This window comes from Miscanthus floridulus, chromosome 1 (genome assembly GCF_019320115.1).
Source record: "Miscanthus floridulus cultivar M001 chromosome 1, ASM1932011v1, whole genome shotgun sequence".
Classification (NCBI taxonomy): Eukaryota; Viridiplantae; Streptophyta; class Magnoliopsida; order Poales; family Poaceae; genus Miscanthus; species Miscanthus floridulus.
Genome location: NC_089580.1, coordinates 196,823,460 through 196,848,892, shown reverse-complemented (window position 1 = coordinate 196,848,892; position 25,433 = coordinate 196,823,460). Strand labels below are relative to the sequence as shown.

Genomic DNA, 25,433 nt, shown 5'->3' with positions numbered 1-25,433 from the left:
AGGCAAGTGTGGGCGAGGGCGGCTAGTGGAGGCGCGAGCGGCGGTGGCTGGTCTCTGCTCTACTTTGCTCTGGAGGGAGAGGGAGAGGGAGAGGAAGAGAGGGGCGGGGCCCATATGTAATAAAGGCTCGGCGTCAGTCACCCTAGCACCAAGCGCGACGCCAAGATCTACGGCGCCGAGCTCGGCGCCAGGGTGACTGGCGCCGAGCTCCTTGCCATGTCACCTCCACGTTGGTCTCAAGCTCAAGAGCTCGGCGCCAGGGGCGCTGGCGCCGAGACGTGTTTATAAAATCTATTCTCGCCTCTCCTAATTCTGGCGCCGAGACGTGTTTATAGAATCTGGACACCATAATTTTTTCCATACTAAACCATTAGGACTTATAAAATACTTAAATTAATTAACACCAAAATGTGGTGTTTATTAAGCCGCACTCTTGAGCATGTTTAAGATGTTTCATGTTTCATGCCATACCATTTTGAGCTGCAAAGCTATTTAGATGTTTCATGTTTCATGCCATACCATTTCGAGCTGGAAAGCTTTTTTTGCTGCTCCCTTTCAATGAAAGCTGGGGAGTACTTCTCCCCTCCGTTTCCATAAAAAACAATATAGCACTTAAAAATGCTTAATTCATGTTTTTTCAACGAGATTGTTCCAACAAGTGTTTGGTTTAAGAGGACCGAACCATCCCCGTTTCCTCTTTGGTTGAGCACCTTGAGTCAAAAGAGATGGATGGAGTTTTTAACACCGTGATCTACAGTTGCCATGGACCACCTATCATAAATGGACCCCAATGCCTAGCCTCACCACACATCTCTTCTCCTTAGTTCTTCTCGAGGACCGCACGTCTATGTCGGCCACCCATCCGATCTAACCCCGTCAGCCCGCTTGCATTGCTTGCCGTAGCGCCTCCCCCACCATGCCACTTGCTGAAGCAAAAAGCTTGCCTATGTCATAGCCAGAGCACCTCCACACCATGCCATTGCTGAAACATCAGTGTTGCCCCCAGCTCGGCCATAGATCCAGCGCGGTGCCCAAAGCTCTGCTCGTGCTGACACATGGCCGCTTGAAGCTATAGACGGACGGAGAGGGGGCACTGATAAGGGACGAGTATATCCCCTTGTTTTGGAGGGATGAACTCGCCCTGAATCTTTAAGGACTATGCCTCCTAGGGACGGTTTCATATTCTACCATTTCAAACCCAAAATCATGGTGTTAGGGACTACCATCCCAGTGAGCCCCTTGACCAGACGCACGCTAGGAGTATCCGAGAGACTCTCCCATCCATCAAAAAAACATGTGCTAGTGCCATACCACATCCTGCCTAGGCCATGCACGTTTTATCACAGCACTCGACATATCACGCGCACGACTCAAAGCGTGCGCTTGTGGCTTAGCTTTCACGTCTTTCAACCTTCATGATATTAGCAACACCTATGGTCTTAGAAAGAAGGAACCAAACCACCTAGGCAATAGGGCAAAAGAAAAACAAGTGAGAGATTGTTTCTTCTTATCACAAAAATAACACTTTGGACACCTAATTCAGTTTTTTCGGCCATGTTTCCTTTTTTTTAAGAATTGCATTATTTTGAAGGAACCACATAAAGATCTTTACCTTAGGAGGAACTTTTCGTTTCCAAATCATGTTGTGGTTTAGACCTACACTATTCGATGTTAAGGCATTATAAAGAGATTTTACTGAAAACTTGACATTTTTATCCAAATTCTAGCTAATCAAATCCTCATCCTCATACAGAGCAAAGTCATTAACCTCCAACATAACATACTCTCATTGTCGTCTTAGCTCATAATATAGTCATCTTCTAAAAGAAAGTAGGAAGTTCAAATTCTTATCTCATAATATGGCCTCATCCGATATTTCTTGTTGTTCACATAAACAAAAAAAATGACTGTGTAGATTTTGCATCATACATACAAGGATCTCTCCAAAAGCGTGTATTGCAACAGTTTATGATCAATACTTTCTTTGCTTATAAGTAGATATTCTTAATCTTAAGCAAGTTAACACAGACAGGAGAGCCATTCCGTCTACGATTCATAGTACAGATAGACTGATTCACAAGGTACTTTTGCTTTACAATATCCTGCCAAATTCCTTTTTTTCCCTTTTATTTAAGTCTCCACCGCCATTTTCACAAAATTCTAATATTTAATTTTCTTATATCCTTAATACCCAGACCGCCTTTCGTCTTACTCTTGTAGGTGTTGGTCCATTTGATCAAATGGTATTTTCTTCTTCCGCTGCCTCCTTGTGAGAAAAAAAAAGTCTTCTTTGTTCAAGTTTTCAATAACCGATTTTGTGAAGCAAAAAAAAATGACATATGGTAAACCGAGGTGTTCGTAAGGCTGGAATTAATAAGTGTGGTCCTTTATGCATGAACATAGTCCCTCCTTTTCGTATGTCTGTCTGTATCTGTATGAATGTTTTTGACATTTTTCTCCTCCGGAGGTAGCCAATACGAAGCCTACCTATGCTGTCACAGAATGGGCTACCACCCAATGGGCCTGACTGAGGTCTCTTAACGCGGGGCGGTAGTAGTTCTTTTTGCAACTCGAGGCCCAGCAAACACTGAGCGGATATATATGCTGTGAAGTAGTAACCCTAACCGAAGCCCCCGCCTCCCACACACGGGAATAACCTGTTGGGCTACCGCCGCCGCCGCCGTCCTTAGCTGATATCATCGCCGGCGAAGAGCGCCCCAGGTAGTATACCCAACCCCCCTTCTCTTTCCTGTCCGCTGTGCAAAACCGAATTCTCAAACTCTTAACCTCAAGCTATCTGGCTTTTTTATGCCTACTAGCTTCTAACTTTCTGCAAAAATTATCGGTCCCTTTACTAGATCCGCCGCCCCTGCTATGGAGTCCGCGGTGAACCCGAAGGCGTACCCGCTGGCTGATGCGCAGCTGACGATGGGTATCCTCGATATCATCCAGCAGGCCGCCAACTACAAGCAGCTCAAGAAGGGAGCTAACGAAGGTACCGTACCAATCCCTTGTGCACGTCTCCTGGTCTCTACTCTGTTAATTCTGGGGCTTTCTTATTCAATTTGTGTCTTTTGTGTTTGCGTGCAGCGACCAAGACCCTGAACAGGGGGATATCGGAGTTCGTAGTGATGGCGGCGGACACGGAGCCGCTCGAGATCCTGCTCCACCTCCCCTTGCTAGCTGAGGATAAGGTACTGATTATTTGCCCTTTCCCCTTTTGTTTTTTGTTTCGCGTACACTAGTGCTTTATATAAAAAAAAAATCATATATAATGATAGAATTAAAAAAAATATCTCTTGAAACAGAACATATATAAATTAATAAGTCTATTTGGCAATCTAATCATGGTATGCTCATAACCCCAACCAGGGCCAAGGGTAGGCCACTTATGTTGAAAACGGAACTGAAGCGCATGGCACCATATTCATTATATTGGAAAAATGAATTTGACATTGCACAAGAGTTACGAGGAACTTTACACTTGCACAAAATGCATATCATCTGCAGGGAAAAAAATCCACATTAGTTATTTCTTAAGCAACTATATGTCGTTTTAGTGACTTGGGGCTCTTGGTGGGTTTCAACTCTAGCCTACCCCAACTTGCTTGGGACTGAAAGGCTATGTTGTTGTTGTAACTATATGTCGTTTTATCAGCTCAAATTTACTTTCAGAAAAATAAATTTGACATTGCACAAGAGTTAGTAGCCGCTGACAATGGAATCTAAAATAGTTCATCCTATACACAGTATCGATTCCTAATCCTTCACCTTTCTGCTGCTGCTAGCCGATTCCATGCTTGTAGGAATACATTAGTAGAACTCAGGTTCCAACCTGCTGCCTGCAGCTACGGTGCTTTTCCAGTTAGCACAAATCAGTAGCTATACAAAAAAAAAAACAATCTGGCTACTCAAGAAAAGAACGTGTTGTTAAGATACTTTCCATTTGTTATCCAGAACATCATGACAGGTTAGAAAGACCCCGGATCTAGGTATTCATATTGAGTATGTTTATTTACTACCAATTTGCTATTTTACTATTCTATAAAAATATTTGCTCATGCATTCCTAGAAAGTTTTAGTTTAAGGAGTGGTAAAAAATTTGGTGGCCGTTACTATTTGTTACATGTAAATCAATTATAAGCTGAACCGACAACAGGCAAAACACACAGATGGACGTTTCAAGGAAAATAGATATCCATACCAGAGGTTAATATACATATAGAAAAGGATCTGGTTCACCTAAATATGGGCACATAGCAATAGTATCCAATGTAAAGCATGCATCTAAGTCGTCGTTAAAGCCTACAAGGTACTATGAGAACTGATAATGGACCTGTTCTTTGATCCTAAGTTGCGCTTCAAATCAATTGCCCTTTTCTTCGCCGGCGTTGAAATTTGTATTATTTAAATCATAGCCAACTGGAACACCATAGGATCTTGAGTTACCAGCATCCACATCCTACAGTAGTTTAGGTAAATAACGATATGAACCCAAATAATCGGAGAAGCTATTTGAATGTCATCAGAAACACAAGGTGTCACAATATAACCCAAAAATCAATGATACAAAAACTGGCTGAGAGGAATAGCTCACCGTAATTGTGTTCTTTTCCAATTCTGAGTCCCTTCCCTCTGGTACTTTTAGTTAGTTCTACATGCTTCTTTGCGCTCCCTTTATCCTGCTTGGTTGATGACATGAACTACATGTATACATCACTTCTGTTAGCAGGCTTCTTAATGAATAAGGCAACATTCACCATTGGCTAATAAATTTGCCCTATGCTATTTGCAGAACGTGCCATATGTATTTGTTCCATCGAAACAAGCTCTTGGCCGTGCTTGTGGCGTGACTAGGCCGGTCATTGCTTGCTCAGTGACCAGCAATGAGGGTAGCCAGCTGAAACAACAGATACAGGGTCTCAAGGTACTTAATATTCTGTCTTGTAGTAGTTGTTAATACTTGATATTTTGGTATTTATATATATGCATATTATGATTCTGTAATATTTATATGCTGTTTAATAGTCTTTATTATCATGTTGTTGTATGCATATCTCTGTAGATTAATCAAATTTAATGAATTGCAGGACTCTATTGAGAAGCTTCTCATCTGATTTACCAAAGACCTTTCAGTGTGATGGGCCTCGGGGACACATTTTTCAGAGGCTTGGACTGGTGATGGTGTCTTGTTTACTAGATTTTATGCTTTCCAAACTATGTTTGAACACCGTTACTTGAATTGTGCTGTGTCTTTATATTTGTGACTGGTCATTCTCAAGATGCCTCTGCATCCTGCTGGCTTGGTTTCTGTTGAGATTCTGACCATCATTGTAGCGGTTTGCAACTTCCATGTGACCACTTGCAGCACAAATAAAATCGTAGTGATGTTCAGTTTGTCTCAAGTTTTCTGGGATACTACTTGTGCATATTTTCTGCCAATGCTGTATTAAATTGTTTTAACTTGTTCTAATACTTGGATTTTTGTGGTTAAAATGTTGGCCTTCTTTTACGCTGCATGACCTCTTAAGTCCAGTCGTAGTCGGGGTTCTACGTCTTGTATATGTTACTAGCAAACGTGCCCGTGTTACTTTGGCACGGAATCCAATAATTAGAAACCGTGCTGCGGTATTGGTGTGGTAGTTGTGATATAGCTCGTTTTTTTTATATTCTAGCTATCTTTGCGTGCATTGTTATTATATTAAGAGAAACAACACAAGGATATATGACATGGCACTAGCAGCTTTTCATAAAAACTACATGATACAATGGATTAGGGCAAAACACACAGTTTTATTCCAAACATAGGATACAGCTACTGAACTACTAGCTCCGGCCCTGACTGATAGAATTTTTCTACTGAACTACTAGCTCCGGCCCTGACTGATAGAATTTTAGCTGAAAAACACTGTAAATTGTTGGGAGAGAAAAACACTGTTTCGACTAAATAAGCCGAACAAGTCAATATGCCGAACGGCGCTCATCGTAACCAATTGGAATGTCACCAAGCACGCTGCACGCGCCAGCCAACAACAACAAAAAAAAAAAAAAGGCCCGATCTAGCTAGAAATTTACTCCTAAATCCTAATCCTGCGCGCGCGCGCGAATGCATCCAGCTGCCAGCGGAGATGGCGAATGGGCGGCCCTCCTACGGCTCGGCGGCGCCCGGCTCGGTCTCGCTCGACATCTCACTTGCCCTTGGGCTCCGGCACCAGCAACGTGAGCATGAACCCCAGGAAGCTGCACCAGGCGAGCAGCAGCAGCGAGTTGCGCACGCCGATGCCCGGCGGGTACCCGTGCGCCGTCTTGGCCGGGTCCTGGATCTGCGCCAGGTACAGGAACCCGAAGGAGCCGATGATGGCGCCCACCTTGCCCGACGCCGCCGAGATGCCGTGGCACGTCGCGCGGAGCCGCGCCGGGTAGATCTCCGCGGGCACGATGAAGATCGTGGCGTTGGGCCCGAGGTTTGCGAAGAAGAAGGTGAGCGCGTACATCACCACGAACCCCGTCTGGTTGCCGGGGCGCGTCCACTGGCGGTACGGCACGGCCAGCCCAGCATGAAGGCCGCCATCATGAGGAAGCCCACCGCCTGGATCGCGAACCGCCCCACCACGTCGATGAACGCCACCCGGGCACCGTGCCGCACAGCGCGATCAGCGTCTGCGCGCGCGCGATGTGGAACAGCTCGTCCAGCGCGCTCATCGTCTCCGCCGCCGGGATCCACCCCACTGCGCTGAAGATGTCCTTCTGGAACAGGTTCTGCGAGTAGTACGCGATGTCCAGGAGGAGCCTGATAGACGGCGGTGGCCTAAATATTTAGGTTGGATAGGAGACTGGTCGTCAAGCGTAGTCGTGGGCATGGCGCCGCAGCGACGTGGCTATTGAGGTCGGAGTCGGGGAAGTCATGTAGGCGAGGTCCAGTTGCGGCGACGAAGGCGATGTCGCTTCCCAAGTCTTACGGCGCGTCCTCTAGATCGGCTTAGGGATAGGAAAATCAGTGGAGCGCTGGCGGCTACGGTGAACCTCCTATCTTGTGTTCCAGCCCTCACCGTCCTTTTATGGCGCTGCGCGACGGGGGTTCATCAGACATAACATTTGTACCCTCATCTATTTGAGAGTACTTCTTTCTTACTCAGTATGAGGCCTATGATACTTTGCAAAATTGCAAGACATTCCCAACTCTATTCCAGTGATCTATATCTGGACTGGACTTCTGTCAAAATATTCCGGATACGTAAACTACGTCAAGGTAAATTCTTAGTTGTATTTGTACACCCATTAAGCTTCCAACGGCTGAAGCATATAGAACCATGTTCATTTGATCGATATCGTATCGGTTCTTAGAACACTTAAAATTTCTAAATCTATTACCCTTGACTATAGGAGCAGGCGTAGCTTTACTCGCATGCATACTTTATTTCTTTAGAATTTTTTCTAAGTATGCCTTTGCGATAGTCCTAATACACTATTTTCTTCTATCTCGGTGAATTTCGATTCTTAGAACCAATGAGGCTTCACCAAGATCATTCACATTGAAACTTGAGGACAAAACTTCTTCTCCAATGACTGATTAACATCACTACTAGCGAGTAGAATGTCATCTATTCACAGAATGTGGAAAATAAAATTTTCATTCTTGAACTTCGCATAAACGCTATTGTTCTTCTCATTTTCTTTAAAACACAAACTTTTTTTATCGTTTCATCAACTTCAAATACTACTGTCTAAAGACTTGTTTTAACCCATAAATGGATTTCTACAGGCAGCATCCCATACGTTCTTTTTCTTCTACGATAAAACCTTTGGGTTGTGCCATGTAAACGTTTTCATATAATTTCCCACTGAGGAATGTTGTCTTTACATCCATCTGATGTAACTCTAAATCGTAATGTATCAATAACACCATTATGATTCTAAAAGAATCCTTGCATGAGACTGGAGAGAAAACTCTCATTATAATCTATTTATTTTCTTTGCGTAAAGCATTTTGCTACAAGTCATGCTGTATATCTTTCCATATTCCCTTTGGAGTCACATTTTATCTTGTAGACCCTTTCACAACCTACTACTTTGTCTCCATTAGAAATTTCTTTTAACTCGCAAACATCATTGGTATTCATCGAACTCATTTCAACTTCGATAGCTTCTTGCCATTCAAACGAATAAACGTTTCTCATGATTTCTTCAAATGAGGTAGGATCATCGTCCATTTAAATTTCTTTATTAACATAGACTTCATAGTCATCAAAAAAATTGGTTTACTAATTCCAGACCTTCTGGGCCTTCAGCTACTGGCACTTTTATGTAGGGCTGTTGTTGCTCTTCATTGTCAAGAGGCAATTGATTCTATAGGCTTCTGTATCACAAGACCCTTGTTTATATTATTTATCTTCTTCAAAGAGTCAACAATAGGTCTTGTATAAGTCATACAACATCAACAGGTATCGAGAAATTCGTTGTTTTGAATCACTAAAGTGGGCACGTAGTGCCGCTTCTCTTCAAGTCATAGGTCTCTACATACCGTGCTCCCCCAGATCGTCCCAACTTTTATAAAGATAGTGTATCTTTCAATTTGTTATTTAGGTCCAATCTGTTAAAACGTTATATGGCGCTTTAAGCACCGTTTTAATATTTTTGATGGTGACTACGCCATCTTTCTCTCGGAACTTTAAAAAATCCAAGAATTTAGCTGTTTTTCTGCTTAGGGGTATCATTGCTGTGACCGTTGTACTCCTCCAACGGTCGTATTTATCTTAATTAATTTTTATCTCACTCTTAATGAAGAGTATCTTTCCTAATTGATCTTTATCTCACTCTTAATGAAGAGTATTTTTCTTAATTAATCTTAATATTCTTCCCCTCGAAATATGACATGAACTTTACTGTCATAATTTCGATAAATATTCAGAAAACCTGTGAACGAGGAGACACTTATAATTTACTTCATTCACATGATTATGTCATGTAAACAAAGTTATTTCTTGATCTGTTTAGGAGTACGCTTTTCTTATTTCACTTCAAGAACTCAACGATGTCTTTCATTAGCAGTACTTTTGCAAGCAACGCTTGCATATTTTTCTTGTCTTTTGATTAAAACATTCACTTATACTTTATTTTCTAATTAAATCTTCCCGTTGGTTCTAATTTAATCAGAAAATTAGTAAACTAACAAAAAAAACTGTCCTGAACTGGCTTAACTCAAACCTTTTCATTCACATACCCAGCATTGCAGTCCGTTGACATGCAGCTGAGTGACCTCGGTTAAAAACTAAAACTTACAAGATGCTTCTGCATCAATTCTACATCACCGTCGTGCAGAAAATAAAATTAATGCATAAAACTCATAAATTAACTTGAAATACATATAACTACTCTTCAAAATTAAATTCTCCCGTTGGTTCGAATTTAATTAGAAAATAATCAACATTATTGCAGCAGAAATTTTATAATAAAATACATTCTTTTAGTTCGGGAGTATTTCTTGCTCTTCTACTCTCTGAAAATTGACCATGTTGGTGTAAAATTTATCAGAGATTTAAACTTCAACCTTGAACTCATTATAATATCGTTATCATCAACGTTGGTCAGAAAATAACAATACAATAATTTAACATAAATAAATCAGACTACTCCTCTAATTTAAAATTTTCTGTTGCTTCCAATTTAATTAGAGGATAAATATAATCATAATTTACCGAATAAATATAACTGTTCTTCAAATTAAATTCTCCCGTGGGTTCGAATTTAATTAGGAGATAATAAATATTAAACTTTGCAGCAGAAACATGGAAAAATTCTTTATCTACTTTTCAGAAGTATTTTTCTGTACTCATCTACTCTCTGAAAAATTATACCGTTGGTTCAAATTTTGACAGAGATTTAAACTAGACAGAATCATCAAAATTTGCTTCTGAAAATAATAAAACAAAAACTCAATGTTTACTGTTCATTCGGCCTAGCCTGGTGAAACAGTCCGCGGCCCATCTCGGCCCAGCGGCGGCGCGCGTGCCAGGCCACAACTTGGGCTGAGGCCGGGAATCTCCAATCACGCCTGGGCCGCTTTCAGCCTGATTCGCTCTGAGCCGTCCAACTTGATCCGACGGCTAGGCTCTCTCTTGAACCCTAACTCCATTTCCTCTTCCCCTTTCTCTCTCTCTACGCCGCAACGCACCAGACACAGAAGCGACGACGACTCAAGGCTGCGGGAGAAGAGGAAGTGCGGCGCCGCCGCGGTCCCCCTTGCCGGAGCACACGGTCTCCAGTGGGTGTGCGCGCCGGCATCGAGTGGCCTCGCGTCGGTGCCCGGAGCCCGTGCGCTGGCGACCTAGCATCGAGCGGCGGCTCGTCCCGTTCTGCCCGCACGACGGCGGTGAGAAAATCGGGTAGGTCCCTCCCCTCTCCGTCCATCCTTCTAGGGTTAGGGTAGGGTTTCGGGTTCGGGTTTCGATCTATTTCTGCAAATCGAATCTCCTCCTTCTACTTTCTTGTTCTGATCTACTACAAGAGTTAGATCTACGCCTAGTTAACCTTGCTCTTGATACCATTGATAGACTGCGGTGGAGCTCTAGGCGTAGATCAGTGGGCAAATACTTAGCTTAGATAGAAGACTTTGGGCGCCAAGCGCAGTAGCGGCCATGGCGCCGCAGCGACGTGACCACTGGGATCGGAGTCGGGGAAGCCGTGCAGGCGCGGTCCAGTGGCGACGACGAAGGCGATGGTGCTTCCCAAGTCTTACAGCGCGCCCTCTAGATCGGCTTAGGGATAGGAAAATTTGTGGGGCGTGGGCGGCTACGATGAACCTCTTATCTTGTGCCCCTGCTCCCACCGTCCTTTTATGGCGCTGTGCAACGGGGCCCATGAGCCAGGAAAATCGGTTGAGCGCCCCCGATTAGGACGAAGGGTCCAATTAACCGTTGGGCCAACTGGTGGAGATAATCCTGACAGAGCCACGTCGACGTCGTGCCCAGCAGGTGTTTCCCGTGCCGACGAAAGAACTCGCGGGAGAAGAGCCCGAACGGCGGCGGCCCCGTCGTCGTCGCTTCTTCTTCCGCCCCCTCCTTACTGCCGATGTCGACCTGGAGCACCCTGGACATGTCCGCCGCGGCGCGCTCGGCGTTGCGGGCTACCAGCGCCGTGTACTGCGCCGTCCTGGGCATCTTCATCCGCGAGTAGAAGGTGAGCGCCGCGGGCACGGCGCCGAACATGAAGATGATGCGCCACACCAGGTCCGCCTCCGCCGGCGTGGACGCCGCGGGGTAGATGTTGTACGCCGGCGCCGGGAACCGGCTCCGGAACAGCGCGGTGACACCGATGGCGACGGCGCCGGCGGCCAGGATGCCGAACCCCTGCATGGCGAAGACGGCGGCGACGAACGCGCCCCCCGCGTCCGCTTGTTGGCGTACTCCGACACGATGGTCGCCGACAGCGGGTAGTCGCCGCCGATGCCGAACCCGAGCCAGAAGCGGAAGAAGCAGAGCGTGGCCATGACGCAGGCCGGCGAGTGCCCGAACGAGAGACCCGACGCGACGGAGCAGACGATCATCGTCAGGAGCGTCATCCCGTACACGCTCTTCCGGCCCACCCGGTCGCCGAGCCAGCCGAAGAAGAGCTGCCCCGACAGCATGCCCACGAACGCCACGCCGTTGACGGCGGAGGACACGTGCGGCGGCAGGCTGCCCGGCCTGGGCGAGCCGTCGACGGTGTAGTAGACGCGGCCGATGAGCTTGGTGACGAGGGAGATGCAGAAGAGGTCGTACGCGTCGGTGAAGAAGCCCATGCCCGCCACGACGATCGCCGTGAAGTGGTACCACTGCGTCTTGGCGCCGTCCAGCGCCGAGAGCACCTGCATGTTCTGCCCCGGCCCACCCGCCATTATATTGCCGCGCCGGCCGCGATCGATCGCTGCTGCTCCAATCCGGCTGCCCAACTCTATGGTGGTATTGTTGTCTTCTCTTAAAACAAAAATAGTGGAGACTGGAGTCCGCAGCCAATGTATGTATACTGAGGAGGAAGTGAGAATATTCTCGGCGCCGAGTCCTTCATTCCATGGGTGCCAACTTCTTGGGCCACAAACTCTCCCTGCTCAACGGCTTCTTCCATGTTCCATGCAAAGCTTTGACGGGCTCCACCGTCAGTTTCATTCCATGCGGCACGGGGAACTCGGAGCTCGGTGGGGAGCAAATGGAGGTCCAATAGGCCTCGTTTTCGTTACACATAAATAACAAGGGCCCCCTTGGGACAGCAACGAGGCGGGCGGACTCCCGTATTTCCAGAAAAGGCCGACCCGATGGCCCAACATAAACTTTGACCTTTGACCTCTGACCGAGCACCACCATCAGAAACTTCTCCAGAGGGAGGCCAAAGCTCGCGCCGGCCGGTCCGGTCCAACGCGGCGACGCCAGAAATACTCCAGCGGCTGCCGTCCCCGGTCCTCCTCCTCTTCCTCCCAAAGAAACCATCCCCTTCCCCTCGCCAAACCACAGGAAGAAGCGAGCAGCCCACCCAGATCCCACCCTCTCCAGCGATGGCGCCGGCGCCGGCGCCGGCGCCTGCCGCCTCCTCGTCGTATGCGTGCGCGGCGTGCGGCGCGGACCTGAACCTGTCGGCGGCGCACCTGTACCCAGCGGACTTCTACTTCGAGGCCGGGAACAAGGGCACGCTGTCCTTCTCGTGGGTGGACGAGTCGCGCCTGCGGTTCGCCCCCGAGGACCGCATCCGCCCCTTCTTCGAGACCCTCAACTACTGGGGCATCCAGCGGAAGCGCACGCGCATCAGCTGCGACGCCTGCGGCCGCCTCCTCGGCTACGTCTACGACAACGGGCCGCCGGTCATGCAGGGCACCGGGCAGTTCGGGATGGGGCCCAGCCAGGTCATCCCGCGCCGCCCCAGGTACCGCTTCAAGATCAAGGCCGTCGCCGCCAGCTCCACGCCGCCTGCTGCCGCGTATGGAAAGTGATCCTCCGTAGAATTTCTGCGTCTCGTTTCTAATCTGGTTGCGTGTCATGTCGGCTGTCCTGCTATGATGCCTTTCCTGTAAATTACGTAGTAGCTTCCTATAATTGGTGTCATGCGTTGTTTTTCAACTTGTTCCCTGGTGCCAATAATCTTTTATTTTTTGAAAATGGGTGGTGTAGCATCGAAAGATCACGATTTCCGTAAAATACCATCAAAAGTTTGTGTCCTTGTAAAATACCACCAGAAGATTGAACCGTGAACTAAAAATAGCATTCCGTTAAAATAAAGCGACAGAAGTGACGGAACTAAAAGTAGCCTCCGTCACGCCTATATGGGTTGTTCTCGTGGACGCTCGCCGCGAACAGTAACGGCTCCTACGGCACCACGTGCCGCAGCGCCCGTGCTTGTGCACGTCCTTGCTGTCCCGGCTCTCGCCCCGCCCGGTCCTACCCCACGCCGACGCCTCTTCCCGATCCCGATCTATGTGCCTGTAACCTGCTTGGGATGGAGGAGGAGGGCCCCTACAGTGGGACGTCCTCGTCTCGCGCCGCTTCCACGCGCTCATGCTGCTCGTCGACTTCGTCTTCGTCCGCGTCGACTGCGTCATCCCGACGACCCGCCGCCCTCCTCCCCCTCCACTTTATCGGGCTCCCCGCCGCACCAGACGCTAGCTGCGGGCGCGGCGCGTTCGTGCACATCGCGCGCGTTTTGGTCGCCGGCATCGCCACGCGCTCGGCCAGATCCTGTCCCCCGCCGTTGCGGACGTCTCCCGGTGCTCCGAGCCACTGCTCGCGCCCGTCGCGGATGTCTCCCACCAGCCCACCACTCGCGCTCCAAGGAACTCCGCTCAGCTGCGGCGCCTCCACATCGAGCTGGCACTGACGATGGCGTGCTCCTAAAGTGGAAGGCCGACTTCGGCTCCACCCTCGGCAGCTGTGTCATCCTCAGCGCCTCGTCGGTCTCGTCCAAGCCGCCGACAGGGCCATGGTTCGACGGTGGCGAAGGCGATGCGCTGCTTTTAGCCGCCGGAACCTGCTGCTGGAGGTGTGCTTCTTCAACTCAGCAAGGACACGTGCTTGTGGCCGCTGGAACCTGCTAGCGCTGCTGCAGCGGTTCTACGAGCCCACGTCCTGGCGCGTGCTCCTATAGTCTTGTCTGGCAAGGACGTGCGCAAGCACAACCTGCTGGCATTGCACGTGGTGGCGGGGTGCCGCAGGAGCCATTTCTGTTCGTGGCGAGCATCCGCGATAACTTTGCGTACGGGCGTGAATGAGGCTTCCGTCACTCCCATGACTTCATTATAACAGAATGTTACTTTCAGTTCGTGGTTCAATCTTTTAGTGGTATTTTACGGAGCGTAAAACTTTCGGTGGTATTTTACGGAGATCGCGATCTTTAGATGCTACACAACTAATTTTCCCATCTTTTTTTATCTGTTTGTAATGAATTTGAATTTTGGAGAATGGATACATATACAACTCTTAAGAACTCTTCGTAACGATTCTCAAAACATAAAATAAAAAAAAAACTTGATTGGATTGACATGCGATTGAAATCTTTTGGGGCATCTAGGGACCTGTTCGGCATGACTGAAAAATACTGTTCCGGCTGATTGTTGTGAGAGGAAAATACTGTTCTGGCAGGATGTGAACAGTGATTCCGTGAGTTGGCTGGCCAGCCAGCCGAAGAGGCCCTAGAATGCGGTTAATTTACTAATGATGAAGCATTTGGATGGTACACAAATGAAAAGGAAACATTAGAGCATCTTCAAGAGTTTTCTAAATCTCTTACTAATCTTGGTTTTTTAGCAAGATGAGAAAAAACTTCTCTCCAACAACTCCCAATCCATCCTTCTAATCTTTTAGAACTTAGAAAAAGTCACCCTGTTCTGCGTAAAGTTACACGCTTCCGAGTCGTGCGTATCTTCTCTCTCCCGCGTGTGTTTATCAGCCAATCTATAGGTGGAAGGGCATGGAAAAAATAAAGAGTAGGAAATGTTTCCTAATGCAAATGTACAAGAGAGAGAATATATAAAAGTGGTTAAGATAATTTAGAAATAATATAGGATTCCTGATGTAAAATTATCTTCTATATTTTAGGAGTGGATTATTAGAAACTTGGAGATGGCTTTCTTTATTCCTTCCAATAATTTTTTAGGAGATGTAAAACTTCATGTTTTTAGGAAGAAAATATTGAGTACACTTGGAGATGCTCTTAGGTTGTATTGTACTCCATTTTTTAACTTTGACCAATTATATATAAAGAATATTAATATTTATAATACATAATTAGTATCATTAGATAGATAGTTGAATATACTTTCATAATAAATTTATTTGGAGATATAAATGTTGCACGTATTTTCTATAAATCTAATTAAAATTGAGAAAGTTTGACATGCACGTATCCCATGACAATTTCTATTTTGGGACGGAGAGAGTAATTTCAAAGAAATTTGTAAAATCTTAAAAAAAGTAAGATCCACTCCTTTGTTCCAAACACTCTCATCATAGGAAAAGATTTCAATAGGAATTCAAATCCTCGGAAATTCCTCCACTTTGTTGCAAAGTGGCCTCAGAAATTTCTCCACTTTTCCTCTGTTGCAAAGGGGACTAAGTTGCGAATTTGCGATCAAGCTGTGTGTGGTTTGTCATGGGTTTAGTGAAATTGTCAGGTGGCATTGTGGCAACACCTCTCACCCCAGTTGGAAAGAAAAGAACACCCAATCAAAGACAACTCGCGCATAACCATGCGCATATGATCATCACATGAGCAAACTAGAGGAATCACTGCATTGCACTGCTGAGTGGAACGTTGAGTTCAGAAGGACTTTTTGGAAGGAAGAAGTAAATGAATGGGACATACTGCTAGATATGCTTAAGCAGGTTCAGATGAACAATGACAAAGGCACAGTTATCTGGAAGCTAGAGAAATTAGGAAAATACACTACGAGATCGACGCGGAACTCTTGTTGCTAAGGCTAGCAGCGTATGAAATCTATGACCCATGCAAGGAAACTATTCAGAATTAATCAAGAGGATGAACTAATCTGAGATATTTATGGGCATTCATGCAAGAAAAGAGAGAGATAAGAAGCTGACATGCAACGAAACTAGTACAAAATAAGAGATAGAGAAAAGGAAAATTCAATCAGTTATGCAAGGAAAGTAATCAATTGGAAGCGTCCAATTAGAAACAGTACGTAGAGAACCTGAAGCGAGGCAAAAGCGCCAAATAAAGAATGTGAGATCAATGTAATACGGAGTAGGATGGAAAATTTTAGGGGAATGATTAGTAAAAGGAAAGAAAAAAAATCTGGAAATACAGGATGCTTCTGTATAACGGAGTTTTTATTGGGCTAGTTACGCAGAACAGGCTACAAATAGGTGTACCTCTTTGGATAGTACTCCGTACAATATTTCTTCCGAAGTGGCGAGAGTTATCTTAAAAGCTTCTGATGGTGCCAAGTTGGACAATCTCTCAACTCTCAATAACAGTGGCGCACCGGATGGACGATTTCACCGCAAGGGGATGCAAACTCTCAAGACTTCATGCAGTTCTACTTCGGCTGCTGAGGGTTGGGCCTTGGGCCTGTTGCTCCTGTTAGCTCTAGTGCTAGATGGTTCGTTTTGCTAGCTTGTGTTGGATGATGTAAAACTCATTATTCACTTTCTTCATAAGCACGGCTATCATTACACACGCATTGGGAGTTTTGCACAAACCTGCTGCTGCATGCAGCAGGCTCTGTTGGACGAATCAGAACGAAGCAAGTGTTAAACAAGCAAAGATTTCTTCGTTATTCAGTAAAAAAAGGGGCAATCATACAAACAATATCATTGATAAACTCTGCTAGAGCAGCAAAAGCATGGCATTACATCTGTTTTCTCCTAATCGACTGATCTACAGGACGAAGAACCGGGAAACAATCCCAGCTCCAGACAGGAGCAGATCAGAAGCACATGACCTGGCCTTTAGAAGTCCTCTCCCTCTCCCAAGCGCCCCCAACGGGCGACTCGGGGGCACTCGTCGGCGCCAGCGCCCCGCTCCTGCCCCTCTCTGGCCGCCGCCGCCTCCCTCCAGCGTGAAGCGGCGGCGGCCCGCGACGGCCCGCACAACCGGCAACCGTCGCAGCCCCCTTCCTCCCTCCCCCGTTACTCCACCACCCCTCCTCGGTCCACGCCACTCCGGTGGGCTGGCCGGCCATGGCAGGGCGGATCCGCCTCCCCCGGTCACGGATCTGGCCTCTCACGGTGGTCGGCGGCCTCCACCCTCGTCGGCGCTGCTCCTCCCGGTCCGGCGTCCTTCGTGCGCGTGGGGGCGCGCATGGGCTGCTCCGGGCACCCCCCTGCTACCTCTGGCGGCCGGTGGTGCCGAATCCGCCCTCCCTGGGTCCGGATCTGGCCACCCGCGGATGGTGGCGCCCCCCCTTTTTTCGGCGCGGTTCCTCCCGCTCCGGCGACCGCCGTGCTTGCGGGGCGCGCTTGGGAGCTTCCGGGTGCCCTCCTGCTATCTCCGGTGGGTAGGCTGGCCGGTGGGGCCGGATCCGCCCTCCCTGGGTTCGGGTCAGGCCCACTGCGGCTGGTGGCGGCATCCTCCCCTGCTGCATCATGGCTCCCCCCGAGCCCCGTGGTGCGAGTGGGTGGCGTGTGGGGGTGACTGTCGGACTTCGCGGTTGGCGCTTGTGGCTGGCGGTGTCGGGGCCGGTGAAGTGTTCGCCGTTGAGGTTGCTGGGGCAAGCTTGGGGACGTTAATCCCTCTTGGATGCTTCTCCCAACGAAGTTGGCGTCCGTGGATGTCATTCCCTTCTTGATGGCTTCGTTGATGCACTCCGCCTGATCCCCCGTTGCTCTCGCCGGAGTCGCTCCATCATGTGTTGTGCATGCATGTATAGTCAAGCGGTGGAGGGCAGGGGTGGCGTGCCTTCAAGACTCCCTGTTTTGTTGTGCTCGATGTGGGCGAGCACCGACGAAAGCCATGTCGGATCTGTCGGCAAGACGACGGCGACGCCTTCGGCGCGTCGTCTCCCTCCTTGGAGGCGTTGTCATGGTGTTTTCCCACTCCGACCGACTGCAGTGGTGCGTCGGTTGTGCCGTGGTGGCATGGCCGACAACGGCTTGCTTGGATGAGTGCCAGTGACGCCGTGGTGGTGTGGCTGGCAATAGCCAACCAGGGGCACCAGTGGCGCCATGGTGGCGTGGCTGGAGGAACCTGGCTGCTTCCTCAAGGCCAAGAGGCTGCTTCTTGAAGGCCAAGAGGTGCTGCTGCTTCTCCACTGCCGCTGCGGCATGGGACGGGCGGTCCTGTGGCCTGGACCGTCGGTGTTGTTGCCTGCTCTACTTTGGCTATCTGTGCTTCAACTCTATCTTCACATTGGTTTGTCCTTCGGTGTTTGTTGTTGCCGCTGTCGTTCGGTTCGTTGGCGGATGCTTTGCCGCTGTTGCTGCTTGGGTGGATGCTTGGCCACCTCGTCGCTTCGGTCTCCACGCTCATTCAGCTGCTGAGCGTGTGATGGCCCTGGTTACGGATGCTTTGCCGTAATGGTCCTTTTCCGGCGGATGCTTGGCCGCCGTGGTCGTTTCTTATGCGGATGCTTTGCCGCGGTTGTCGTGCCGGCTCTCTTGGCTTCCTTGGTGGATGCTGGCTAGCGCAGCTAGCCTACACCTTAGGCTACCAATGTGTTTTTGTCTTCCTGTAATAGGCTCAGTCTGTAAGGGTTTGGTGGTGGAGGCCCTACCCTCGGTGCTTTCTTGCTGTATCGTTTGTGTTTGTGGGATTGTGCTGGTAATTTTAGAATTACCGACCAATCGTTGTTGTTTGGTTCGGTGTTGTCTACTTCCGCCTAATGAAATACGTGCTACACAGCACGTTCGAGAAAAGAAGCACATGACCCCAGCTGCAGAAACCGCGACGTTGTCCTTGAAGCCGCCGCCTTCTTTCAGATTCACCTTCCTGAGCTTGGCGCCGTGATCGCCGTCGTCGGAGCCAGACCCCTCCACGCCGGCCCGCTTCTTGTTCGTGACGCGCCAGCTCCACGGTGGCGGCCAGCCCCGGGACCTGCTCCTGGAGCAGCCTCAGGGCGTCGGGGCCGTGTCCCTCCAGCAGGCCCACAATCTCCCGCAGCTCCCGCGCTGACCGCGCCGCCAGGAACAGCGTGACGGAGTCCGGCGATGGCGTCCCGGCGACGAGCGACGAGGCGTGGACGGCGTCCTCCAGGCCGACGGGCCCGTGCTCTCCCCGCGCGCCGGCGCCGGAGCCGCGGCGGCCTGCCCGGCCCGCGAGGCCGACGCGGAGCTCGCGGCCGCGCAGCGCGTGGCCGTGCAGGTTGCGGCACGCGCTGCGCGCCGTCTCGTCGTCGGGGTACTCTACGAAGGCGTAGCCCCTGCGCTTCCCCGTGCCCGGGCCGGCGGCGAGGCGCAGGGAGCGGACGGGGCCGATCAGCTCGCACGCGTCGCGGACCTCCTTCTCGGACGCGTGGAACGCGATGTTGCCCACGTACACCACGCGGCTGCACCGGCAGTTCGCGGCCGCCGCAGCAAGGGACATGGCGCCGCCGTCCATGCTCTCGGATGGAAGAGGAGGCTGCAGATGGGTAGCTGCCGCGGCGGCCATCCGCGGTTATAAAGCCGGCAATTCGACGTGGAGTCGGAGCCGGTATTCGTTTCGCGGTCGATTTCCTTTTTTCCTACTTCTATACTTGGATGTGCGCTTTGTCGCTTACGCTAGATGACGTCAGCGACAGCCAAGCCCACACCCTTCCGCCGCGTTCCCGACCCACCCGCGCAACCGCCCTAGCCCGCCCCAGATCGGATTCGGGCTCCGACCCAAACAGAGCATTATGGCCGTAGCTGGACGGGGCGGCCGCGCCACCGCGCTACTCCTGCGGGCCCCCGCGGCGCCGAGGCCTTGGCCGCCCGCGGGGGCGGGGGCGGGCGCGGGCGCGCGGTGCATCCACGAGGGGCCAGACACCATCGAGGAGCTGCTGGACCGGCACCTCGTGAAGAAGCCCGCGGCGGGCCCGGACGAGGAGTCGGCGGAGGCGCGGCGGCGGCTGACGAGCTCCCGGCGGGAGGCGCTGTCCCTGTACCGGGACATCCTCCGGGCAGCGCGGCTCTTCGCGTGGCCCGACGACCGCGGCGTGCCGTGGCGGGAGGTGCTCCGCGCCAACGCCAGGCGCGAGTTCGAGGCGGCCCGCGGGGAGCGTGACCCGGAGGTGGTGGCGCGCCTCCTCATCGGCGGCCGCGACGCCGTGCAGCAGGCGCTCGACCGCCTCGCCGACGCCTCACGCCGCGCGATCGAGGCCGAGGAGGCCAAGCGCCGTGGCGGGGCGTAGATTTGGAGCTGGATATTTCAAACCTACGCGTCCTGTGGTAGCAGCATTTGCTTAATCTTGTTGTAAGCGACGATCTCTAATTCTCAATGCCTATTATGAAAATGGTTTGAAGGATCAGGCTATCTCAAGCAATACTACAATGCATGTTTCTAGCATTTGATCCGTGAATGATGTGTCGAGTGCCGTAGAATGAATACAATCAGCTCAGCATTTTTACTTTGTATATAAAGGGAAAAAACAACTTTGTACATCATCCTACTTTCAATTGCTACAAAAAGTGGCTTGGTCCTTGTCCAATGTGTGTAATCAGTTATGGGTTAGATTTCCCCCCAAATTGTCTGAAAACATGAAACAGAAGTTCCTTCCTGGAGCGTCTGCTAGAGTACGTGGGAATGGGTCTCTCCAGCATGTGTCCTCAACTGAATACATGCTGTAGTAGCCTGCCTTGTGTCAGTTTTGTGAAAGCCCGGGTGCTATCAGAACACTCCGCATCCAAGTGTCCTGCTCTAGCAGAATCTCATCCAGTTCAGGCATTCCATCATCAATCTTAACTTGTTCACCAGTAGTCACCACAGCAACAAGAGCCATCTGAAAATATGTGGTATATCTTTGTGTCACCAACTACAATCTTCCGCCCCGAATATTTTGATATCAACTTCAGTGCATGATGGCAGTGGTTGCATACACGCACATTCTTCTTGACAAGAACAGGGGTCCCAGCCTCAGATGATATCAGACCAAAGGCAACAGCCAGCCTTACACTATGCTTATTTGGAAGTACTGTTGTGCTTGAAGCAAAAGGATCTGAATCGCGGAGATTACTTGAGCTATCTAAATCTTCTCCGATATTTCTTGATAGGATATCAGAGAATTCATGAATTTTCTCGCTCTGAGGGTGAGACATGTCCCCATTGACAAAACTGCACTCTTTATCATTAAGCTCGACAAGGCTTCTTGCCTCTGTCCTTCGGAGCCCCTTCTCCTTCATCAGAGATCTTATCCTCTCCACATCCTCCCATCTCCCGGCATCAGCATACATGGAAGACAGAACAACATAACAGCCTGTGTTGTTGTGTTCCAGTTGGAATATCCTCTCTGCTGCGTATTCTGCTATATCAATATCATTCTTATTTCTGCTCGCTGTCAGCAAGGAACCCCAAATTCTGGATGTTGGAGCTATTGGCATGTTTTCAATAAACCGCAGCACCTCTCTGAGGTCACCTGCCCGGCCCAGAAGGTCAGTCATGCATCCGTAGTGCTCAATCTGTGGAATCATACCATACTCCTGATGCATTGAATTGAACTCCTTCCAGCCCTCAGCCTCCAGGCCAGAAACACTGCAAGCAGTCAACACAGAGACAAAGGTACTCTCATTTGGTTCCATACCATTACACTTCATCTCATCGAACATTTCCAATGCAGTCTTTCCCTGTCCGTGAATTGCATATCCTATGATGATTGTATTCCAGGAGATAACATCCTTGCAGGGCATTTTATCAAAGATTTCCCTTGAGGCCACAGTATCGCCACACCTTGCATACATATGCATAACTGCGTTCATAATGAGAGTGCTGTCTCCATAGCCTAACTTGATAATGTAGCTATGCATTTGCCTGCACTGTCTTAATGAACCTAGCAAGACGAATGCCGGTACTACTGTTGTCATGGTGAAATAATCAGGATAAAGAGGTTGATTCAGTAGCTCCAGGAACAATGCGATGGCTTCCTGGTACATTTCCATGTACATGTAGGCAGCAATCATATTATTCCATGATACCAGAGTTTTGTCTGTTATCTGACCAAATATCTTTTCAGATGATTCCACTTTGCCAACCTTGCCATACATCTCCAGAAGAGCAGTCTCAAGCACTACGTGAGGAAGAAAATGTCTCCGAACCACATAAGCATGAACACTCCTTCCATATAGTGAGCTTTCAGTTTGAGCACATGCAGTAAGCAAGTTGATAGCAGTGACCACTTCCACCTGGAACCCGTCCGCTCTCATTTGCATGAAGCAATCAAACGCATCCACAGGCCGCTCATTCAGCGCATAACCACCTATCATACAATTCCATGTCACCACGGTCCTCAGCAGCATCTTTGCAAAGACATTCTCAGCAAAGAAAACATTGCCACATTTGCAGTACATGTCAACAAGAGAAGTTCCCACCTTGACATCCTGCTCGAGCCCGTGTCTGACGGCATAGCCATGTATCTCCCGCCCCTGCGCCAGGGCCGACTCCAGGCAGCAGGCCGCGAGGGCGGCCATTACCCCGACGCTGTCATGCCCCACCCGCAGCTCGTCCTTCATCTCCCGGAAGCACGCCAGCGCCAGCGCCCCCATCCCGTTGGACACGTACCCGTCCACCATCGTGTTCCACGAGACGATGTCCCGCGCCGGCATTCCGTCGAACACCCGCTCGGCGTCCCCGACCAGTCCCAGCTTGGCGTAGAGCGCGACGAGCGAGTTGGCGGTGTACACGTCGGCGCCGAGGCCGAGCTTGATCACGGCCGCGTGCGCGGCGCGGCCCTCGCCCAGCGCGCCGGCGCGCGCGCAGCACTTGACGACGACGGGGAAGGTGAAGCGGTCCGGGCGAGCGCCGGCGGCGAGCATGGCGCGGTACGCCGCGAGCGCGTCGAGCGGGAGGCCCGCGTCCGCGAACCCGCGGATCATGACGTTGTGGAGGAACGCGCCGGGGCTGCTGACGCCCGCGAAGGCGTCCGCGGCCTCGTCCATGCGGCCCGCCGCGACGTGGGAGAGGACGAGGGACTTGGGACGGGAGCCGGAGCTGGGGACGGGGATGGGGCGGGGAGCCCCTCCCTCGCCGTGCTTGGGCCGCGCGCGGGGCGGAGGCTCCTTGGAGGTGGCAGCGGTGAGGTGCTGGGAGGCGCAGGTGGTGGCGGAGGCGGCATGGGCTGCGCGGGAGGGGAGGAGCAGCGGCGTGGCCATGGTGGGGCGCGTGGGGTGGGGCGGAGGGAAGCGAGATGGGGATATTTTTCTGCGTCGGGTTTTTGCTCTCGCGGTTTATCCAATCAGGGGAGGGAGAGGAGGGAAGGAACGTGTCGCCGGGAGGGATTCCATTTGCTCTGCAGCCTGCACTGCCCACGGGCCAAAGGTTGCATTTCAAATGGCAAACGCGTCTGCAGCAGCTGCCGTGCCGTATTCATGTGCAGTATATATACATCCAAATAACAACTACACCGTACGTACGAGACATCGCAGACATTCAACTAGGAGTAAACAAACTGCAGCATGACATGAATATCACAAATCTGACCGAGTGTAGAGGCGCCAAGCACCTAATATGAACGAACCATTTCGTGCGTTTTTTTTTTCAAAAAAATAAACATAACTGCATCACAAACAGGTTATATAGATAGGGACCACGTTATCCCAATCAAAATTTCGTAGCATATGCTTGATATTACAAGTTGAAGAATAAGCAAGTGTCTGACAAAAAGAAAAGACTGATTCAGCTGCACCTCACTTGACCCTCTAGCTTCTTGCTTGATGTCCTACACTTCAGGGAATCAGGGGCGTTTGGTTTCCTCGTTGTATTGTGCTGCCTTGACGAGCGAGGATTCCGAGCAAAGCTGTGTATTTGCAGCAGTCTGCAACTGCTTGTATCTGGCTTGACTTATCACCCAGTCAACAATATTTTTTTCTCATACCAAATCAGCTAACCGTACTTTCAGTCCATGGCTTATAAGCCAAACGAACGGGTCGTTGGTTTCTTTGCCTGAGTGCTGGCAAAGTGCTTCGGGGTGTTTATTTGGTTTCCTTGCCCGAGTGCTTCGGGGTCTACGCAGGAAAAGATTTGGCTCGCTGGCGTGAGAGTATGTCCTACAGCTACACTGTAACATGATGTGTTGAGACATTCAGTTATTCAGTCTGTCAGCCTTGTATTCAGTCTGTACTCGTCTTGCAGTTAGCTTAGCTTCTCGTTGTGGTGACTGACGTCGTCCACGATCGTGCGCACCATGCACTCCTGGCTATAACTTGTATATATACTTGTCGGGGACCTAATACCAGGGGACCCCAGAAGGTGGAACCGATAACCACCAAACGTAAAAAACTTCTGGACGAATAAGGGCGCCATGTCATCCTTTGTTCGAATGACAGGAGTTCGGTTCCGCCTCGCCCGACACCCTTGGGACGGGCTCGGTCTCGCCCGAGGACCGAGGGATAAACTCCGTCTCGCCCGACGCCTTGAGGACGGGCTCGGTCTCGCCCGAGGGCTGAGGGATGAGTTCCGTCTCGCCCGATCCCGGAGGGGTGGGGTCATCCTCACCCGACGCCTTTGTGGGATAACCCTGCCTCGCCCCAAAGGCTCAAGGCTAATCTCCGTCTCGCCCGACGCCTATAGGGCGGGCTCGGTCTCGCCCGAGGGCTAAGGGATAGATTCCGCCTCGCCCGATCCCGGAGGGATAGGGTTAGTCTCGCCCCAGAGATAGGGACTGGCCTCCGTCTCATCCGACGGCCCAGAACGAGCCTCGCCCTGATCGATATCTATCCCTCATAATGATGGGTACAGGACGAGACAAGACGTTCGGGTCAACCATGGCTCCAACGACCATACCCTGCACCCTGACAGGAAAAGAACTGCCAGGGAACGACAGGACTGACGCTTTAGACCCTTCCGGGCGCCGCAGAGCCCAAAAGGTATTACAGGCGCGTGCACCTCACTCTGTAGAATTGTAGGCGCCGCCTTCAGCTCTGGGACGCGGAACCCAACGAAGATATACGACAACCGCTACACTCCAAGAACGGATTCGCTATCTCCATGAACGACGGATACCCCGTCACCGCGCTGTGGACCCGAGGAAGCAGAGGGGGCCCTCTTCCCGACCCCTCAGGTCCTCCAAGTCAGAGAGCCTAGGCCACGGCGCTGCACCGGACCCCGACCCCGAATCCTCCCAACAGGAATCATGGGAACCAGAAGGCGTGTGGAGCAAGGCTGGGGGGAGGCCCCTAAGTCAAAACCACTGTACTACAGCCCATACCCTGGGGGCAGCATGCTGTGACTGATCTGACATCCTACAGAGATAATGACGACATCTTAAGCACTTATCTTCCTTCGCACTCAGGAGAAGGGAGGACCTGACCAGGTAGACATGAGCCACAAGGTAAGTAGAGTACGCATCCTGG

General features: G+C 50.4%; 4 protein-coding genes and 2 pseudogenes across 4 annotated transcripts; 3 read left to right on the top strand and 3 right to left on the bottom strand.

The window, feature by feature from the left end:
- Window positions 1–2,581: 2,581 nt before the first annotated feature.
- LOC136508289 (uncharacterized) lies at window positions 2,582–5,397 on the top strand. Its single transcript, XM_066502948.1, has 5 exons — window positions 2,582–2,721; window positions 2,859–2,995; window positions 3,091–3,194; window positions 4,796–4,927; window positions 5,091–5,397. The coding sequence occupies exons 2-5, from the start codon at window positions 2,875–2,877 to the stop codon at window positions 5,115–5,117; spliced, it is 384 nt and encodes a 127-aa protein (XP_066359045.1). The 5' UTR covers window positions 2,582–2,721; window positions 2,859–2,874; the 3' UTR covers window positions 5,118–5,397.
- Window positions 5,398–6,148: 751 nt separating this feature from the next.
- On the bottom strand, window positions 6,149–11,906 carry LOC136508271 (probable inorganic phosphate transporter 1-7; annotated as a pseudogene).
- Window positions 11,907–12,221: 315 nt separating this feature from the next.
- Window positions 12,222–13,113, top strand: LOC136508282 (uncharacterized). Its single transcript, XM_066502936.1, has one exon. It carries the CDS (start codon window positions 12,524–12,526, stop codon window positions 12,953–12,955), a length of 432 nt encoding a protein of 143 aa, XP_066359033.1. The 5' UTR covers window positions 12,222–12,523; the 3' UTR covers window positions 12,956–13,113.
- Window positions 13,114–16,100: 2,987 nt separating this feature from the next.
- On the bottom strand, window positions 16,101–19,589 carry LOC136469711 (cleavage stimulating factor 64-like; annotated as a pseudogene).
- A 25-nt stretch (window positions 19,590–19,614) lies between these two features.
- Window positions 19,615–20,315, top strand: LOC136508264 (uncharacterized). Its single transcript, XM_066502917.1, has one exon. It carries the CDS (start codon window positions 19,790–19,792, stop codon window positions 20,282–20,284), a length of 495 nt encoding a protein of 164 aa, XP_066359014.1. The 5' UTR covers window positions 19,615–19,789; the 3' UTR covers window positions 20,285–20,315.
- Window positions 20,316–20,825: 510 nt separating this feature from the next.
- On the bottom strand, window positions 20,826–23,499 carry LOC136508254 (pentatricopeptide repeat-containing protein At4g35130, chloroplastic-like). Its single transcript, XM_066502907.1, has one exon. It carries the CDS (start codon window positions 23,232–23,234, stop codon window positions 20,841–20,843), a length of 2,394 nt encoding a protein of 797 aa, XP_066359004.1. The 5' UTR covers window positions 23,235–23,499; the 3' UTR covers window positions 20,826–20,840.
- Window positions 23,500–25,433: the final 1,934 nt, after the last annotated feature.

Bases quoted from the DNA above. Each gene is read 5' to 3' on its own strand.
- LOC136508289 (XM_066502948.1), top strand. From the start codon at position 2,875: ATGGAGTCCGCGGTGAACCCGAAGGCGTACCCGCTGGCTGATGCGCAG. The intron at 2,996-3,090 runs GTACCGTACCAA...GTTTGCGTGCAG, and splicing joins CAAGAAGGGAGCTAACGAAG to CGACCAAGACCCTGAACAGG. The intron at 4,928-5,090 runs GTACTTAATATT...AATGAATTGCAG, and splicing joins AACAGATACAGGGTCTCAAG to GACTCTATTGAGAAGCTTCT.
- LOC136508282 (XM_066502936.1), top strand. From the start codon at position 12,524: ATGGCGCCGGCGCCGGCGCCGGCGCCTGCCGCCTCCTCGTCGTATGCG.
- LOC136508264 (XM_066502917.1), top strand. From the start codon at position 19,790: ATGGCCGTAGCTGGACGGGGCGGCCGCGCCACCGCGCTACTCCTGCGG.
- LOC136508254 (XM_066502907.1), bottom strand. From the start codon at position 23,234: ATGGCCACGCCGCTGCTCCTCCCCTCCCGCGCAGCCCATGCCGCCTCC.